Source organism: Anarrhichthys ocellatus, unplaced genomic scaffold, assembly GCF_004355925.1.
Source record: "Anarrhichthys ocellatus isolate YVR2014 unplaced genomic scaffold, GSC_Weel_1.0 scaffold51, whole genome shotgun sequence".
In the NCBI taxonomy this organism is placed as follows: Eukaryota; Metazoa; Chordata; class Actinopteri; order Perciformes; family Anarhichadidae; genus Anarrhichthys; species Anarrhichthys ocellatus.
Window position 1 is genome coordinate 383,251 of NW_022280081.1, and position 20,140 is coordinate 403,390.

At 47.1% G+C, this 20,140-nt stretch overlaps 1 protein-coding gene across 1 annotated transcript in view; it reads right to left on the minus strand.

Annotated features, from left to right (window-relative positions):
- Positions 1-20,140, minus strand: part of LOC116395884 (uncharacterized) — a 53,583-nt gene that overhangs the window by 17,462 nt on the left and 15,981 nt on the right. The window contains exons 8-10 of the mRNA XM_031870088.1: positions 16,598-16,744; positions 13,202-13,249; positions 5,942-6,024 (exon numbers count right to left, since the gene is read on the minus strand). Coding sequence (XP_031725948.1) covers positions 5,942-6,024; positions 13,202-13,249; positions 16,598-16,744 — 278 coding nt within the window. The remainder of the gene's footprint in view (positions 1-5,941; positions 6,025-13,201; positions 13,250-16,597; positions 16,745-20,140) is intronic.

Here is a 20,140-nt window from a genome sequence, read left to right on the forward strand (position 1 = left end):
ACACACACACACACACACACACACACACACACACACACACACACACAGCTCATTGTCCACCGCCGTGCATGCGTTTCCATGCGCCTGATTCATGTACCGGCGTGTGTCTGCGTGTCCAGCGATGCCACTGGCTGTGCCTTTGACTGTCGGTGCACGTGAGCTCATGCCTGTGAGTTGCTGTGGCCAGCAGTGTGAGCGTGTGAGCGTGTGTGTGCGTGAGAGTGAGAGAGAGAGAGAGCGCGGCAGGGAGAGCAGATGATAGAGTAGACTTTAGCGATTCCCTGGAGTGTGAGGCAGCGTTTACGGCACTCTCTGAGCAGCCAGAGTGATGAATATTTAAAGACGTGCCTGAAAGAGCAGGGGGGAGAGGGAGTAGGGGGGAGAGAGGGGGCGTGAATGCGTGCACGCGTGGATGTGTTTGTGTTTGCGTGTGCCCGTGAATGTGTGCGCGTGTGTGTGAGGAAGGTTATCTCGCATCTCCTTTAGCATTTGCATGTGCGTACCATATGCATATGAATGTATGTGCCTTTATATAGGTGCCTGTATGGATGCGTGTCTACATCAGAGAATATATATCTCATATGTAGGTATATATAATTTATTTGCCTGTATATGTGTGTTAATCTTTGCATCTCTGACTATGTGCATGTGCCTGTATCTTATGTGCATTTTAATAGAAGTATTTCACGTCTGCATAGTGATTTACATGCATGCAAATGTGTATTCATATGTCCACTACGATATTAAATTCAGAGCCTCTCTGTGTGTGTGTCCAGCCACAGCGCGGGTGCCTGCCCTGTGTGTGTTTGTGTGTGTGTTTGCACTTCACACAGCCCTGTAGGCCAGCTCTCTGTCTCACTAAATGGGGATGAATAGCAGAGCGCCGCTGCTGCTGCTCAACGGGAGACGAATGGCTACGGGGCTCTCCGTCTCCGGTTACAAAGCGATCGCTGCCTGAGACGCAACGGCACAAGTGCACGCACACACGGACACGGACACGGACACACACACACACACACACACACACACACACACACACACACACACACGATCATATATCCACCCACATATTATCTAGGCCACATGGACACATGTGGCCGAACTGTCACACGGGCCGAACTGTCACACGGGCGATCAGGGGGTTTAGAGAGCGTGTGGCGTCGGACGCCACAGACATCTTTGATTTTGAGGGGGGGGTTAAAGAAAACGCAAGAATAAGCTAATATCCTACGTGTTTCTTTTAATGGGCTAAATTCTAGTGTATGAGATTTAAATCTAATTTAGCTAATTCGGATTTTGGTGGTGAGCCAACCCCCTGGAGACCAGTCACGTAAACCTGGAGACTCCGTTCTGCAAAGATCAGAGATCAAAGCAAGACAACACGGTATAGAAATGACAGATTTGCCTCCCAGTCTCAAAACAAAATTCACATACCACCAAGTTATATCAAACTAAACTAAACTGATTTTAGTAAACACAGGGAATTGAATGTGAGGTGATAGATGAATTTAAAAAAAAAGACTAGTAGATAAATATAGATGAGAGTTGGAACCTTACATAGTGCCTTTCAGTATCTGAGGAGCTCACTGGTTCAAGTAAACTAGTGCTGTGTATTGGCAAGCCACTCACGATACGAAGCGTATCGCGATACTACGATATATATATTGCAATACTCAATTAAAAAATACAATACATTTTTTTTATGACAATGTAAGGGTAGAGCTGAAAATACAACTTGCTGTGTACCACCTGGATAGTCTAATACGTACATCCCATATTGATAACTCAGCGGACAAATTGCATCAAAGTGTTTTGTATTGTCATTGTGTCACTGAACCCTTTTTTACTAAAATGAACTTGCCACAACTTAATTTGTGGCATCTTTTCTGATTGTGTCACTGACCACTCTTAACTTACATGTAGATGCCATCAACATCATATGAAATAAAGTGCATTAAGTAAAGTTGTCAGTCACTATGGCTGGGTCCTTCCCATTTAATTCCCATTCCTGCAGGTTCAGTTTTCAGTAACTCCGCGATGTTACTGCCTGTATGACTCTCGTGCTGTGGTGTCGTGACGTCATTGTAACATTCGACTCAGCGGTCTAGTCGTCCACACATCGCATGTCAGGGCTACTCTCTCTCTCTCTCTGCAGGGGGGAGCGATGTTTTGACACGTTTCGTCACCTCTTCGTAAATCCCGGGCACTACACGGCTACATCCATCATGTGTTGGCAGGAATGAGTCGGGATCACATCGCACCGCTGTACAATATACGGCCACTTGCTTGTGAGACGCCATGTTGTGAATTTGGAGTTCCGGACATATCAATACACTATAGTTTGAACAAATATCGCAATAGTAAGCTATATCGATATTTTTGCCCAGCCCTACGAAACACACCATAAGATACATTAGGGTATACAGTACAAACCACACAACAGCCTACACACGCACACACCGAGGCACTAACACACATCTATGTGCGCCGAATGCAAGATATTCTGAGAGGCGAGGAACGGAAGGAAGGGAGTGTAGAAAGGCAAGAGAAAGCCGGGGGGGGGGGGAAAGAGAGAGAGAGAGAGAGAGAGAGAGAGAGAGAGAGCACATTTTGGGATGCAGAATGCAGAATACAGTGAGATAAGAGTTAATGTATCCCCCCCACCCCCCTTCATCCCTCCCGTTTGGCTCTCTCTTTCTTCCTCCCTCCATCCGAGCATCCCTCCCTCCGCCTCCCCATCCCCCGCCTCCTCCCCGTTTGCTTTGAGGGATGAATAATAACTGCTGCTCTGAGATTTCCTCCCTCGTTTTTCAAAGCGCCGAGCGGAGATGGGGAAGGTCTGCCTGGCCCGGGTTGCGTGTGCGGGCGCACACAAAAAAGCACACAGACGCACACACAGATGCGCGCACACACTGTCTTGTTCTTGCTGCTCGCCTGGAGCGGGGAAATCAGATCTCCTCCAGAGAAAGGTGGCGGGGGTGGGGGGGCTTAGGCGCCGTAGGGAGCCCTTGCAAAAATCCCCTGCAAGCACGTATAGGCCTATACACGCCACAAAACCCACACGCGGCATTGAGGGGGGGGGAAACCAGGAATAACTGGGAGGATGCGAGCTGCCTCCCCGGAGCGACAGGGTGAACCCAAGGTTATAGACGCACCGGCCGGTTCGAGCCCCCGCCGCTGGGGCCAATCTGTCCCTGCTGAAGCACCCGCTCTGCAGGGCACGTAACCCTGATTGCTCAAAGACAACTAGCTCTCCTGTCCATGTGCCTGGCTTTAGTGCTTCGAGAGAAAAAGCCTTTAAGAAGAGGGGAGAAAAAAAGACACTAAATGGGGATGCCGGTTTCTCCCTGCTTGGTGTCAAATGGTGGGGTGGGGGGGCGGCAAACGTCCTCGTAAAAGATAAGCAGGGCTGTCCAGGAGGAGCACTAGCTACGTCAAGCCATGACGCGCCCCCAGCGATCGGCGGCTCGGTTCCGGGGAGAGGGCTTATTTATGCAAACAGGCGTACGGGCGCGCACAGTAGGAATTCTCGACAAGCCTTGTAAACAAACACACACCCACACCATAAAGCACACAGGGGAGGCGATGTGAGAAGCAGACTGTGAAAACTGTAGTCGTGCCCGGGCAACGCTTCCACACACGTACACACATAGAACGAGCTGAGAGAGAGAGAGAGAGAGAGAGAGAGAGAGAGAGAGAGAGAGAGAGACTGAAGTGGCAGCGAAAAGAAGGACAAAGAGAGAGGAGGAGAAGGAGGAGGGATAAGTGTGAAGGTGTGAGTGTCTGGTGCTACTTTTTTTGTGGCCAAGAGAGGGCAAGTGAAAGAGAGAGAGAGAGAGAGACGTGCGCACAGTAAAGTGATGTATAATGACTCGTCCGCGCTTGTGTGTGTGTGTGTGTGTGCGAGCGAGCAAAGAAAAAGTAAGGAGCGCTTTCCCCATTTCAATTCGCAACAGCTGGTGTCGAATTAACACATTTACCAGTGTGCATTTGGAACAGATTAAAATTGCGCGTGGCATGTGACTGTCGGTGCGCGTGTGGCCGTGCGTGTTTTTGTGTGTGCGGTGGCAGATGAGGGCCAAAAAAAACAACAGTGTGTTTGCGTGTGGGAGCGTCTGTGCATTAACGCAATGGATCAGGGCATGGGAGAAATGGCAGCGAGAGGGAGAGAAGAGAGAGAGAGAAAGAGAGAGAGAGAGCAGCGGGGAGAGATGTAGAGTGAGCGAGCAAAGGGGGGAGAGAGAGAGAGCTCTAACCGACGGCTTTAGCTGCTGCCCTGGGCCGTCTCTCTAAGCCCTGTTTAGGAGGCTTTGGAGCTCAGATAGAAATAATCCCCCACTCAGACACACACACACACACACACACACACAAACGTTACGCATGCACACGCAAAACAAAAACGCACGCACACACAGGAATGCTCACAAACAGACACGCGAATGCACACACTCAAGTCGTGGCGGACAAACAAGTGCGTGCACACGCGGCAACAAGCAGCGACTGCACATTTGCCTTGACACGAAACCAACCACCCGCCCCCACACACACACACACACACACACACACACACACACACACACACAGAGGCTTCCGCACGGCAGAGCACAGCGACATCAGCACGGCACCGTGACAAACACTTTACACACTCCAGCACTCAGCGGAGGGGAGGGAAGGAAGGAGGGGGAGATGGAGAAAGAGGGGAGGAGGCGGAGGAGGATATGAGCCAGGGGGAGGGAGGTGAGTGAGGGAGGGAGGGAGGGGAGGCTAACAAATTAATAGGAGCCGGAGATACACACAGCCAGCGCTGCTGAGCGGGGGGGAGGGGGAGGTGGTGGAGGACGACTAGCGAGAGCAATTCATTCCCGTTTTCTCCTCATTCGCTCTCTGGAGAAAGGCAGAGCGGAGCGGAGCTGAGTGAGCGAGCGAGAGCGTGTTTGCTCAAGAGAAGGGGAGGGAGAGAGAGAGAGAGATAGAGAGAGAGAGAGAGAGAGAGAGAGACGGGGCTTTGTGTGGCAGAGAAGAGGAAAAGTGGAGGGTGAGGGGGTGGTGGGGAGGCGATATAAAAACACAGGAGGAGAAAGACTGAGCGAGGACGTGTGGAAATAAAAAGGGGGGCTATAACGAAGACATTTGGAGCGTAAAAAGAGGGAAGAGCGGAAGAGAAAGTGACATTAAGGGAGGGAAAGAGGTAGGGAGGAGAGGGAGGGAGGTTTTGGGGTTTGCACAGGATGCAGTTTGTCATCTTCATCAGCCGACAGTTGGGGCGCACAGGGAGGGAGTATGGGGGGGGACCTGGGATGGATGGAGAGGTGAAGGGGGGAGGATAGGGTGAGAACGCGAGGTGAGGGGGTGGGTCGGGGGGGGGATGGGCGGTGTTTAAGCGGAGCCTTTGAGAGACGTTGACCCTGTAATTGACCTGTGTCTCTGCCTACATCGCCGTGGCGACAAGCAGAGCCGCTGCGGCTAATCACTTAGTAACCCTGACCTGTCAATCACACCGGGTTCCGCTGCAGGGAGGGGTAGCAAATGAAAGAGAGAGCAAGAGAGAGAGAGAGAGAGAGAGAGAAATAACAGCACCGGGGTTATCATTTACTGGACCACCCGCCTCCTCCCACCGAACCATCAGCCAACGAAGCCTTGGTTTTAAAAGGAGCCAATAAAATGCCCTGTGCCTCCAACACACACACTCACACACAAACACACTCTCACGCACAGACACACTCACACACAATTCTGGTGTTCGTGCTGCTGTACAGAGAAAGTGAAGCTCCGAGAGAGAGTTCAGATAAGAGGGAGCAGGGGAGGGAGGGCGAGAGAGAGCGGGAGGGGGGTGACGGGTTGAGAGGAGATAAGATAGCAGTGTGAAGCCGACACGCAGTAAAACAAGGGAGTGCAGAGTTTATGTGCAGTACAAGTGTATGTGTGTGTGTGCGTGCATTACCTGTTGATGAGGGGAAAGATGGACACCAGCAGGTAAACGGAAGGATACCACTTCAATGGCTTGATCTCCTCCGCCAAGGAGAGCTGGAGGAAAGAAAAAAGTGACTACTGACCCATGTAGAGAAACTGAATGCTCACACTAACAGTGTCGTCTCTCAAACACAAACACACACACAGTCTTTGTCTTAACTGGGAGATCAGCGCACTGAGGCAAACAACAAAGGCCAATTAAACCCTAATAAAATATTAACCTGCTGATAATGCGCAATATCCACACACATTTATGAGAAGAAACGGTGTGTGTGTGTGTGTGTGTGAGGGGGGGAGAGGAGGGGTGAAGGGTTCAGCAGGAGGGCAGAGCTCGGCCTTGAGGGGGGGGGGGTTCCAATTAAACTGGAAGCCAATACTTGTAGACGTAATGCGAACGGGGATGAATTCAATATACTCGTGGATGAGCGAGACAGGCGGGCGGGAAGACGGAGAGATGCGGCAGCGGCTAAAAGTCGAGGAGAGAGGGGGGGAGAGCTTTTACAAGCCGTTATCTAATTCCCCGCAGAGGACTCTTGCGCCCGGAAGAAGGCTGAGAAGCGCGGCCCCTGGATCGATTTTCTGCGCTGTGCTGTTTACCCCCCCCCCTTAAGCTAGGACGCGGTAGCAGCGGAAAGTCTTCCCTCTCTTTTCTCACTCTCTCACACACACACACACACACACACACACACACACACACAGCCAGGAGGCATGGGCCCGCGAGCTCTGGTCTCTACCCCCACATGCTGGAAAATTAATTACTCACCAGAAAAGACCCCGAGGCGTGCAAGCTCTAACACAGGCATTTTAAACAATTCAAATGAAAATCACGAGATCCCCCCCCCCGGTGGTATTTCATCTTACGCGCGTGCGTGTGTGTGCGCGTGCGCAAATCCAATATATTAAATATAAGAGCCAAGTTTCCAGCGTGCTGGCTGGATGTGATCAGCTGAACGGGGGCCGGTCTCGTTTTCCACAACGCATTCTGTAAACCCAAAAGGCAAACGTTAAGCATAGCCCTGTGTCTGTCATGATAGGAAGCACTGACGTCACCGGCCATGTTCCGCTCTGCCTATTGTCATCTCAAGTGTGTGTGTGTGTGTGTGTGTGTGTGTGTGTGTGTGTGTGTGTGTGTGTGTATGTGTGCTGGGATGAATGTGTCATTGGGAGGGAGGAAAAGGGCAAGCCAGGAGCCTAAGGATCCAGGATGCTAAGTGGAAAAGGAGATTTGCAATGCGCATGAGCCATTGTCGGTGTTTTTTTTTTTTTGGGGGGGGGGGTCCAGAAATTGGGTTTTAAAAATAATACATGGAGCCAGTAATCTCAGACAAAACGTAGGTGAGGTGTAAAAGCAGGCATTTGAGGAATTCCAATGCACAAGGGACAGGATGTGGAGGAGGAGGAGGAGGAGGAGGAAGAACGCGGCTAAAGAGCCTGGTGTTTTTAATCACAGTCCTCCCGTGTCAGTGAAGCCTGCGCTGCTTGGGAAGCAGAGGGGGTTGAAAGCGCAATTGTGTGCGGCGGGCGCAGCGGACCCGTCATTAATGACGCACGCTAGATTACGGACGCGTTATCGGGAGCGACCCGTCCCCCTTCACTGACCGCAATCATTCGAAGAGACAAAAAACAACTCTTCTAAAAATAACAGCATCAGGTTTCCCCAGCGCTCTCCAACATCGCATTCAAAGACCTTTAAAAAAAAAAAAGGTATTTTTTGGAGTGAAAATCAAGGACTAACTTATTCATAATTTAATAAAATTTCATAATGAAAGGTTTTCGTGAGACATTAAGATTATCTGCTGCAGGATTAACACAAATATCCATCACAGGGTTTTACTCATGAGGATTCAGTGTGTATTAGTAAATTAGGATGTTATTTATATATATGTGGATGGATGGATGGATAGATATAATTGTTTTGACAACAGCTGTTTCCAACTTTCCAACCAACATGGACAAAAGGTCCTTCCTGAAAAGTTAAAATGGAAATTATAAATCTACAATTGTCTGACAGCTAGGCAAACTCAAGATGCTGCGATACAGTTGAAAGCTCCAGACAAGCTCTAAAATGGCACTTTTGGCGAGATTGTTGAAGCAAATAAATTGCCATATTCTAATTATGTTGTTTAATTCCTTCTTAAAATTCTTTGACAGCCTAATTTGTGTTTTTTTAAAAACCAGAAACGATGGACAAATGAAATCCAAACGCATTTGGTTAAGACACCAGCGAGTAATGCCGAGATGCTCAAAGCATCTCACTATCTAGCAGCTGAGGAGCCGATCCCTACAAACGGAGGTGTGTGTGTGTGTGTGTGTGTGTGTGTGTTCTGTCAAAGCCATGCCTGGCGCTTCAGAGCCCTTGAGAGACAAGCCCAACTGTCCTTGCAGCTTGATGTTTTGGATGTTTTTCATGGTGTTGTTGACATGGAAAAAAAAAAAGAAGTGAAACAAACATGCAGATGTAGAGGCCTTAAACTCAGAGGAACGAGGTCAAGCATGCGGCCCGCACACGCACGTGTACGCAGGCACGTGGATAGACGCATCGCATTGTGACTCGAAGCTTGTGTGGATCAGTAAACAAACACCCTGGGAAGATAACGAACAAGCAGCTCGCTGTTTGCTCAGCCAGCTTTGTTGCTACCCGACGGGACTGAGCTGCTGTGTGTGCAAATGTGTTTAAAACTATGTGTTTGTGTGTGTGTGTTTGTAAGGCCTGGCTTAAACACCCTCTTCTAAATACCCCCCCCCCCACCTTCGCAGCTGCAAGACCTTGTGGTGCTTGTGCAGTGTGTGTGTGCGCATACTCATGCCTGACCACAAACAAATTGCTCGGGACACACAGAGATGTGTCGAAACCATGTGACTGACGGCCCTGATAACTGCCAACACAAGTTATGTACGTCATCGCTCCAGCCAGATACACACACACACACACACACACACACACACACACACACACACACACACACACACACACAGAGATAGCGAGGGAGGGTGATGGTGCCAGGCTGAGTCAGAGAGAGAGAGAGAGCGAGAGAGAAAAGATCAAGAATGGCGAACGCAGGAAACTACATCCGTGAACGCAAAACAAAAGTGTGCATGTGCGCGTGTAGCCGTATGTGTGTGAGAGAGACAGTGACAGAGAACATGTGAGGCACAGAAGGAGGGAGATGTGGCGATGTGAATGGAAATAACCAGAGCCGGCGGTCTTCAGACACCCAGCAGGAATCGCTTTCTCTAGTTTACACCTGCTGATACACACACACAGACACAGACACACACACACACGCACTAGCCAGAAAGCTTGCTGGCTTGGCAAGCACAATCGGGGAGGCTGTTGTTGTTGTTTTAAAGCATCGCAGCGCGTGCATAAACTCTCATAAATATTCATGTCCATGAACCTGGCTTGCTGCTTTATTCATGCTGGGTATGAGTACAAGAGAAAGAAAGAGAGAGAGCGAGAGAGAGACGGAGGGAGGGAAGGAGAGAAAACAAAAAGAGAAGGGGGAAAGATAGGGAGGGAGAGAAAGAGAGGGAGGGCAAAGTGAAAGGCAGAGAGAAAAACAGATGGAAACGAGGATAGCGATTGGGAAAGAGAAATACGAGGAAACGGAGAGTGTGATAAAAAAAACACACCGCTGACTTATTTACACTCTGTGCTACACGTAGCAATTAGCCCATATGAACAGTGTGTGTGTATGTCGTTACTGGTGAGGGTTACGCCAGTTCAGTGTGCAGTAATTACATCTGCCACTTAGGGGCAGCATCTACATAACCTTAACCTGCCCCCCCCCCCACACACACACACACCTCACCCTGCGGGGTGGAGTTGTAACAACAGAACAGGTACGGCTGCTTTTCACTTTTCATGAATAGCACTGTGACACTGATCACCTCAGTGCAGGATGCTCGTGGATTTTAAGGCGTTACGTTTTGAATGATTTGGCGTCTCCAGAGTTATGCACGGCGTGTGGGCAGGAGGAGTCCTGCCGGAGGACACTTGAATTGGATGCGGTGTCTGCAGAAAGCAGGCCAGATGAAATGATGTACCTCCTGATACCGGCGTTTTACAAGAAATCAATAATTTAATATCAATGGGCTGTCCGGCAATTTAGTGCTGCACTTCCATAAATTTATGGGACTCGTATGAAACACATTTTTAAAAAAATGTTTTAAATGAAAAACAGCTACGGCTGAGATCAGTGCTGGGCGGTATTTCCTGTATAATCTCAATTTTTCAGGCACTGCTACAACCGTGTATAATCGCACACGGTACTGTCAGGGCTAGGTGTGCATGGAGAGGAGACTCTATGCTTACCCTTCACACTCGTGGTTTTAACTCAATGTTTTACCAGGAGGCAACCTCCGGTTCTGCCGAGTGAAACCAATGCGGAAGCTTCCTAAACTTCCATTCTCTCGAATGGCCAGCAGGGGGCGACGACTCCAGTTGCAAAAAGAAGTCTGTTTGTATAGAAGTCTATGAGAAATTGACTCTACTTCTCACTTGATTTATTACCTCAGTAAATGTTGTAAACATGAGTTTATGGTCTCAATCTCTAGTGTCAAGTCTTCTTCGATACAGCATGATGTTCATTTAGTAAATTATGGTCCATTTAGAGTCAAATAGACCATAAAGCAGGGTATGATTCAGGGCGGGCTTACTGTGATTGACAGGTCGCTGCCTCTACCAGAAACGTATACGTCTGTACGTCACTCATCCGCCAGCCAAATACATTAACTTCTGTTCATTGGTTGAAAAATAAATAAAAACAGCACGGCGACAGCCATAATCCAAGATGGCGATTACGCCGAATTCGAGACTTCAAAACAGCAGCCCACAAACCAGTAAGGTGACGTCATGGCAGTGGCGGGCCGTCAGGGCTTGCAAGGCCTTCTCTGCTGGCCTAAACAGAATCACAAAGCTATATCTATTTTATAATTTAATAATTTTTCTTAAATAAACTACATGTATTATAATTTATAAAAATATTTTTCCCATTATCTTATTTTCTCTCTTCCTCAGTTGCTCTGCTTCCAGTGCAGCTTGTTTTAAGTAGAGCTTTTATCCAATCAGATTTCACCTCTGTGTCTCTAGGTAAGAAGAGAGGCCCCAGGCCTGCAGACTCACACGTGCATCCCTTTGCAGTTTAAGTGAATGGGGACGATATTGTTGATTGTCATAGTCTTCAACCAATCAGATCTTTAGTTTGACATGTTGGGCGTATTCTTTGACATGCCTGCGAGCCGGCCTATAATGACCTCAGCATTACCTGCAGCTCAGTGTCCATGCAGCTCTGCCACAAGGTGCAGAGTGCGCTGTGATTGGTCAGTGGGCGAGCACGTGACTATCGAAACAGCAGAGGCTGTCGGGTAGTGAATCACATCACGTGATGCAGCTCAGCCAATCAAATATGGGCATTCTGACTCAGTGAGATGTACCACACACCATGACACAGGGGGCTGAGACGAGGAAAGGCAGAGCAGTACCTACAATGTTCAAGTTGTGAAAGTAAAATCATAAGACGATCTCTTTGGGCCACGACTTGTCATTAAGAAGTGATGGTGGGTCCCACAGCCAGACCAGCTGAGAACCACTGTCCTCCATGAGCACAGAAAACATTATATTTTCCTGAATATAAGCTTCTGCATTTGACAGATTCTCTAGTACTATTCAAACGTATTGTAAGTCTCATACCGAATGTTACGTACATTTAATTAATACATTTAATTAATACGTACATAGTTACAGCCTTAGAAACTGATAACTGTGGCGCCATCATGTGGTTATAAGGTGGTATTTCAGCTGCAGGACAACAGTGAAGGCCCAGGTATAAAATGCACGGGCCGCCACTGCGTCACGGTGACTACGTTTTACAAACTATGGGTTTTACACAACTATGAATTAGGCACAGATTTCTCTCTGTAACAGAGTAAAGTTTCGGTTATGGTCGTGCATCTCTGAATTTCTGTAACTTGGTGCCTGCACCAGACGTGACTGTCACAAATAGTTCACTGATAAAAGCACTGCATGTCAAGGGATTATACAAAGAAGGCCAATTAGTTATTAGATGCCTTAGAAACAGGAGGTGTTCAAAATTTTCTTTTGAGTAAATATTTTGCAGCCAAGTCAAATTATTTACAGGATGTTAAACCTTAATTTCTTTATAATACATGTGATAATTGAGTCGTTTCTTTACTGGGCTTGTACAAAGGAAATACAGTAATCTGAGAATATGAGATAATAACAATTCCTCCTCGGCATAGTGGAGGTTGGTTTGTGCCGTTTTGCCAGTTACACTCGTTGTCTTCTTGCTTCTTCACAGTACGTTTTGTTGTCCTCTGGCATTCCGGAGAGCAATGCAACGAACAGCGCATTGAGCATAGACTCTTTTTTCAATTTGTGACACCTAAATAATTTGTAACCCTAATTGAATATTGAAAAATTGACACTGCCAAACGGCATGCTGGGTAACGTTATAGCTGCTAGCTATTAAACAGCTAGGAGAGGCTCCATGGCTACCGCACATTCAGAAACAGAAGAGAGATGGACCATAAAGCATACCCTGCTTTATGGTCTGTTTGACTCTAAATGGACCATAATGTACTAAATGAACATCATGCTGTATTGAATAAGACTTGAAACTAGAGATTGAGACCATAAACTCGTGTTTAGAATGTTTACTGAGGTAATAAATCAAGAGAGAAGTAGAGTCATTTTCTCATAGACTTCTATACAATCAGACGTCTTTTTGCCCCCTGTTGGTCAGTAGAGAGAATACAAGTTTTAAGACACCGCATCGGCTTTAGAACCGGAGGTTGTCGCCGGGTAAAACTGCACGTAATCTCTCCACTATTTCCATACTGCCCATGTCCTGTTTTCACAATCTGACTTCTCTTGATATTAATATTTTTTACAGGTAGCTTCCCCTGTCCCCTTTCCCTTTCAGTAAGGTCAGGAGCAGAACAGAGAGGCACCGCAGCTCCCAAATTTAAACACACACATACGTGCACACCCACATTTGAATATACATGCACGGGTGCACTCGCACACACACACAAACACACACACACACGGTGAAACGCGGAGGTGTCACAAGGTCAAATTGCTCCCCGCTGTTTGACACCTACCCAGCGGGAACACAAAAGCTAATCCTGCACACACTCTAATCCTCACGCTCTGTGTGTGTGTGTGTGTGTGTGTGTGGAGAAATGTGATGGTCGGACAGGCCATTACCTTTCGTCTCTCTCTCTCTGGGTTGAAGGTTCCCAACCATGACTGCATCTGTGCAGAAAAGACACAAAATGGAAAGAAAAGGTCAGGGCAGTTACTTTGGGGGGAAAAAAAGAAAAAAGAAAGCAGAATAGAGGTTTGATCATTTAAAGCAGTTGTTTTTCCTGGAGAGGCCTGATGTTTAGAGGTGACAAGCTGGAACAAATATCACATTGGCTATCACACCAAAGCAAAATCCCTTCACCTTATCCGCCATCCCTGCCTAATTCACAGCACAGTGCAAAGCTTTGAGGCAGAGGGGAGCGCTTAAGACAGCTCCCGGCATCTCACAAAAAGAGGGATGTGATCAGCTTCGGCGCACACAATGTGGCACGAGGAAGAAGAAGAAAAAGGCAAAGGGTGTAGAGAAAGGGGAGACGTTTTTTTTTTTTGAAGTGTTTAAGAAAAAGGAAAAAGTAGAGCAAACATGGCAGATCTGAGATCTCCAGAGAGAACGTGGGAATACTTTCCGCTCTTTCTCTGTCTCCTCTCTCGGGGGAATGCAGGGAAAATGTCAACAGACGCGCGCAGGGAAACGCGCACACACTCACATTCTCAAATGCACACACACGCACACATTCACATGCACGCACACACCCATGCACAAGACTGGGATCTGTAATGGTGGGATAGGGGCTTGGGGGGTGTAGGAAACCAGAAGGTTTATGTTACCCAAGACATCACAGACAAATCTCTGGAGGCCCAGTGTGAGCGTTCACACGCGCGGCACAAAGAGGCTGCGTGAACGATGTGCACTAACAGCTCCTCTGTTCTGCCATTTATTAACTGGATGTTGCCATGGTTTCCCCACGCTGACGTGATTGTCACTGTAAATCAGTGTGTGTGACCGTGGTGCGTTTGTGCAGTGAAAGAGCAAAAAATATATATATTATAATAATAAATATTTGCCATTTTGGTCATGAGACTGAACTGAACCAGAGCACCGCTATCCATCAAAAACACTGATATTAAGTGGAATATCATGAGGCTTCGGCCAGGTCTCTGGTGTGCGTAACCGGCTTTTGTTACAATCCCTGTTAAAGCGGTGCCACCGAAAGTCGAGCAACTCGGACGGTTTGCCGGTTAAGTGTTGAGGCTTAAGAGGGAAGGAGTGGGGCATGTACAAATCGCATCCGTAAAACAAACACGCCACCGCGCTGCCAGACCTATCTGTCTGGCCTGATAATGACTCATTAGCTTTCAAATCCCTGTAGTTAGTGGTAGCTCGCACAGTCACTCGGAGTGCGTCCGTGTTTTTCTAAATAATCCTGTTGTAACTTGGTCTTGGTAAACTAATGAGCTCCAGAGTCGTCGCCCCCACCGACGTCTGTCTCTGGAAAGCGGAGGAACTTCTCCGTCCAGCTAACATCACACCTCCCTTCGCTTCCTCGTCTTTATCCCCTTTCCCCCGATGCGTCGCCACCTACCCTGCTTTCAAAGCTTTTGAAATTCTTTCAAGTGAGACAGCCTGCAGCTGAAAGGAGATAAGGCTTGAGCTCTTCATAAATATGATAGAGAAAGCAAAACGGCAGAGTGAAGGGGGTAGGGGGGTAGAGGCGGAGAGGAAGAAGAGGGGGAATAGAGACAGAGACACAGGGAGAGAGAGACAGATGGAGGTGGAAAGGAAAAGAGAGGGAGAGGGAAAAGAAGAAAAGGTACAAAGAGAGACAGGAGGTTGAGGGAGAGACAGCTGAACACTGTGAGCTGAATGAGTTATGAGATGCAGGTTGCAAACCAGCTACATTCAAATTCATTCTCTTTATCGTATTCATGATAAAGAGAAGTGTAGTCTCTTTCCCTTCCTTTCAGCCGCCTGCAGTCTGTCTGCAGCCCGGCTGTCTTTGAATCTGTCTCACCGCCCCTGTCGCTCTCGCTCTGCCGCCCAAACAAAGAAAGGCAACATTCGCGTTGACGATTCATTGTGAGCCCGTTGTGGCTTTAACCTTGATTTTTTTCCTTCGCTCTGGTTTTGTATTTGATGAACAACACCTGAATCATCGCAAACATTTTGTTGTAACACATGCCTGCCACCACCTTTCCGCTGGCAGTGCGGTGTCGTCAGGTTGGGGGAATGTGAGCTATGTGAACTGTGTGGAACACCGCCCTGGGGCTCCTGCTGCACCCTCACAATTGAAAAAAAATAAATCACACAGAGCTACGAGCCAACATGGAGAGAAGATCGACCGAGTGGTAAACCAATTAATCGACTGATTACCGACACAAACGGACTGTTCTGAGAAGCTGGAAGAAGGGACTGGTGGGCGTTTCTCAAAACAAGTAAACACATATGGACTTTCTACACACAAACAGTTACGTGATCCAAATAATTACTAACTTTACGGGCTGGTTCAAGTTCATTATAGCTAGCAGAAATGTCACAAAATCAAAATTGTGAAAGAATGTTGGTCTTCAAATAGCTGGTTTAGCCCAAAACCACACAAACCCAATTTACAAACCAAAAAATTGGAAATCCTTACATTGGAGTAGCTGGAGCAAGTTAATGGTGGACATTTTTGAATGAAAAATTAGTTTAAGTCACTATGTATAGCAAATTTGAAAACAGACCTCTAAAACAGATGTTTCCACATGCAAAAATGTGTGATCTGACTAATCAGTTAAAGAATAAGTTTGGCTTTTTGCAACTTGGATCTTGTTGTTCCACTTGTGGTCTTCATTCCAATTAGCTGCGAGGGCATTCGACTGCACTCACCGGCATAATTACTGAGATCCGTCAATAAAAAGCAGTCAGACCATCAGACTGTCTTACAATTCGATTTCCTAACATGTTTTTTTTTTAACATATTTATATGACAAATGTCAGAGGCAGCCTGAGCTATAAGTTGTCATTGCCAACGACTGCTTCTCTGTAATTGTTGTGCATATGACAATAGAGAGCTTGAAACTTTAGACAAGTTTTACACAAACCCCCAGGTTAGCAAAACAAAACCGAGAAGTTCAACTATGACTGTGCTTGTGTGCTTCAGTTTACCTCCAAGTCAAGAAGCTTATGCCACTTTGTTTATCTGGTGGCTTGTAGTTGTAATTATCAAGATGTATCCTTAAAATGATCATTGATTATCAGAGCAGCATTGTTTATGCATTCAAGCATATAACAACTGTAATAAAAAAAATATTGAAAACAAAAATTCAGATATTTTAACCCTAGCCCACTCCCAACCATAAAATATCTGTCACACACCCACACAATTATTTTGTGACTAGTTTTCCTGACTATTTTTTGTGAGATTCTCAGAGATGTCAGCTTTCACTAATGTCACTTTTCTATAAGGTCACAATGCACTTCAGCTATAGTGCCGGTGTCTCGGGTGGCTGCTGGTTTCACGCATGTCGAGCACTCACCCTTGCATTGGCCACGCAGATTATCCTGGCGTTGCAGCAGATCATCAAGAAGATGAGGCTGAACAGAGGCACGTACCATCTGCAGAAAGCACAAACACGAGCAGGTCGTAAAAAAAACACAGGATTTAATACATTTTGAATCCACAACTAGAGCGTCATTTATCCTAATGGAATTTATACCGTGACAGGACGTAATAACACACTAGGTGTTCAGTGTTGAGATAGTAGGGTTGTCTAAACCGATTAGAGAGAAACTCATCTAATAAGATTTCCTCTGCAATCTGAGAAGGCTATCGTTGTTAAGGCATGATTTGGTGGCTTTGTTTCGCTTTATTTCATCATTATTCAGCCTCTAAACATAAAACATTCCTCATTCATACTCCCAAAAAACTCTTTGAAAGAGACAGATGACCTCGAGCGCACACATTTAATAATGTTAATGTATAGGTAAGACTGTGTGGACACAGGGCAGCATTATTCTAAACAGCCGATACATAGAGGACACACGGTTTGCACATAAACCAGCACAGAGCAGGAGCAGGCCTGACTCAGCGCCTCTGCATCGCACTACACATATAGTTTCCGTGAGCAGAGAGAAAGGCAGATAAAGAACAAACTATAATGCAAAGTCACTGCGACCGACAATGCATGGCATTCCTACGGGATGAAGGTTTTGACAATCAAGGGAGGCGTGGGGGAGAGAACAACATGTCAGGTATTTCTGAGCAGATGACAGAGAGGGGGGGGGGGGGGGGTGATGGATTTGCTGGAATGGCAGCCTTGTGTTACGTAACCTCTCGGGAGGTGATGTAAGCTCGGAGGAGTTTCAGCCTCTCCCTCTAATCATGAAACAGGCCTTTGTCTCGCTTTGATAGACAGGTTCCTGGCCACCACGTCACCGCGGTGCAGTCGAGGCCTGCGCTGTGCGACGCCCGGGTCCTCCTGAGCACCTGGCACAAATGCGCCCTTCGTGACACACATATTGGGCCGCGCAGAGGTGAAACATCGAGAGTAATCACCGTGGCCCTAATCATGATCCTCGGGAAAAACAGGAATCTCTCTCTGACCCATAAATACGGAGACATACATTTCAAAGGAAAATGATTGGGACTGACGCCGTGCCTGGAAAGTCCTTCACATCTGTGCTAAAAACTGCAAGTTTGAGCAGCATCTAAAAAGGCAAATTTTAGGTCCTTGGCCTAATTTCACTTCGTCCACGCTTGTCCTCAAAGCCTGCGGGTCGGAAAAAATAAAAACCTCACTGAGCATTATCAAATTAAACTTTTTATTGGCTGGGGAATCCGAGATGGTAGCCGTTTGTTGGGGGGGGGGGGGGGGGCTGCTGTACACATCCATGCGTCTTGTAAGGAGGATCAATATGCAAAGAACACCCTCTTTGAATGAGTGCATTAGCGCTTGTATATGTGCGCGTCCACGCAGGTTTAATAATGGCATGGGACAATGATGAAAGCGTTTTCGGGGGGGGGGAGAGAGACCTGCGCGAGCGTCACCTCGGTGTGATTTAATAACCCGCGCTCCCGCATAAACAGCGTCCAATTACGCCAGCGCGTGTCCCGTTAATGATGGAGAGACGAGGTGGGGGGGGGAGGGGGGTGGAGAGGGAAAAGGAGGGGGTGGCCTTTTTAACGATAGCATGGGGGGGGGCTGCGAGGAGCGGAGAATGACGGGCGGCAGCTACAAAGTGCTCTAATTAGCATGATAATGATCTGCCATTAGAGTCCGCTGTGCTCTACAGCTGAGCACTACCCGAGAGAGAGAGAGCGCGGGAGCAAGACGGGGAGAATAAAGAGAGAGAGAGAGTGAAATAGAGGCAGAGAAAGAGCGAGAAGATGCGGGGTGGGCAGGGGGATGATAAAAAGCGAAGACAAGAATAGAGGTCAGGATGGGAAAGGTGGCTGGATGACGGCAGATTGTGGGTCAGGAGGACCAGGAAGAGCAGAAATAAGAAGGAGGGATTGGGTGATTAACAGACAGGGAAAAGGATGAGGTCATTCTCCCGTGACAGGAATAGCAGAAAGAAGCTGCAGCCAAGGAATGGGCTAACTGAAGGACGGATAGAGAGACCAGTAAACACAGAGGGGATTTTGAGAGAACAGTGAGCTTAGAGCAAGAGTGGAAGCCTGGAAGTGGCAGAGAGAAAAGACCATCGCAGACGGTCAAAGATTCGATCTCTCGGCCTCGGTTCGGCCCTCCCTCCAGCGCCACTCTGAAGTCAAGAATGAGGCTGGGATGAAAGAAGCCTTAATTGAAGTGCTCGGTAGGAGACGGGAGAGAACTGCAGGGACCCGTCTGTGCGGGTTAGCGCTCAACTTTGACAAAGCAAGATCCTACTGCTGAGTGACAGATCAAGATCTACCTGTTCAACCACTCAGACAGGGACAGGACAACCCCAGAGACAGAAAGGGAGGAGGAGACAACACAAAGACCAGGAGGAGCAGGGTGTGTGTGAATGTGTGCGGTGTGTCTCACCAGATGCGCTGATGTCAAAGTTAAAAGGGAACGCGACTAAGGCTACATCCACACTAATAGGTTTCCGTTTAAAGCCGGGGTTTTGAAAAGAAAACGATCTATGTCCACACGGCCGTTTCAGCATCGTTGTCGAAATGCTTGATACTTAAGACCTTCCTCTATATACTAAAACTGACAAATTTCGTGAAAAAATATCTTTCAAACGTTAGTTGCAAGGCTGCAGGTCTTGCTCTATCTCTCTTAAACACACATCAAATTTACTTAAAATAAACTTGGTCAACACACGTCTCACTCGTTTCCTCTCGGTTTCCTTGTCTGTTTTCACACTCGTAGCTCTGCTGGTGGCTGAAGTCACAGTCATACTGGAGAGTATTTATGCTTTTGTTCATTTACAGTTTCTTTGTGAACTTTGCAGTAGTTATGCAGAACAAAATAAGCATTGATAAGAGAAGGACAGTCTTCCGTTTCGTGTCCATCACCCTCCTCAAAGCGGCAAACTGGGACTTCAAACGTCCGCTTCATAGGGATTATAATGTCGCTAGATGTTGTCAAAATGACAATGCTAACATAAAGATGTTTAGCAGGTATAATGTTTACAATGTTTGGTGAGTTACCACGCTAACATTTGCCAATAAGCACTAAACAATAAGTACAGCTGAGACTGATCGGGATATCATTAGTAAGTGTTTTGACCTGATGATGGCCCTGGATAAAAATGTCAGGGAAAGTTATTAGAATTCATCCTGAGGGGAACATGAGTGTGACCCAAATTTCACAGCAATCCATCTATTCCTGTCATCTCTCTACTTCGAGCTATCTAGGCAAAGGCACGGAATTCCCCCAAAAGAAGCCAAAAAGGTCACCTGTGACTTTTTTAAGATACAGTTGTGTGAAAAAGTGTTTGCCCCCGTCCTGATTTCATATTTTTTTGCATGTTTGTCACAATTAAATGTTTCAGATCATCAAACAAATTTAAATATTAGACAAAGATAACACAAGTAAACACAAATGCAGTTTTTAAATGAAGGTTTTTATTATTAAGGGGAAAAAAAA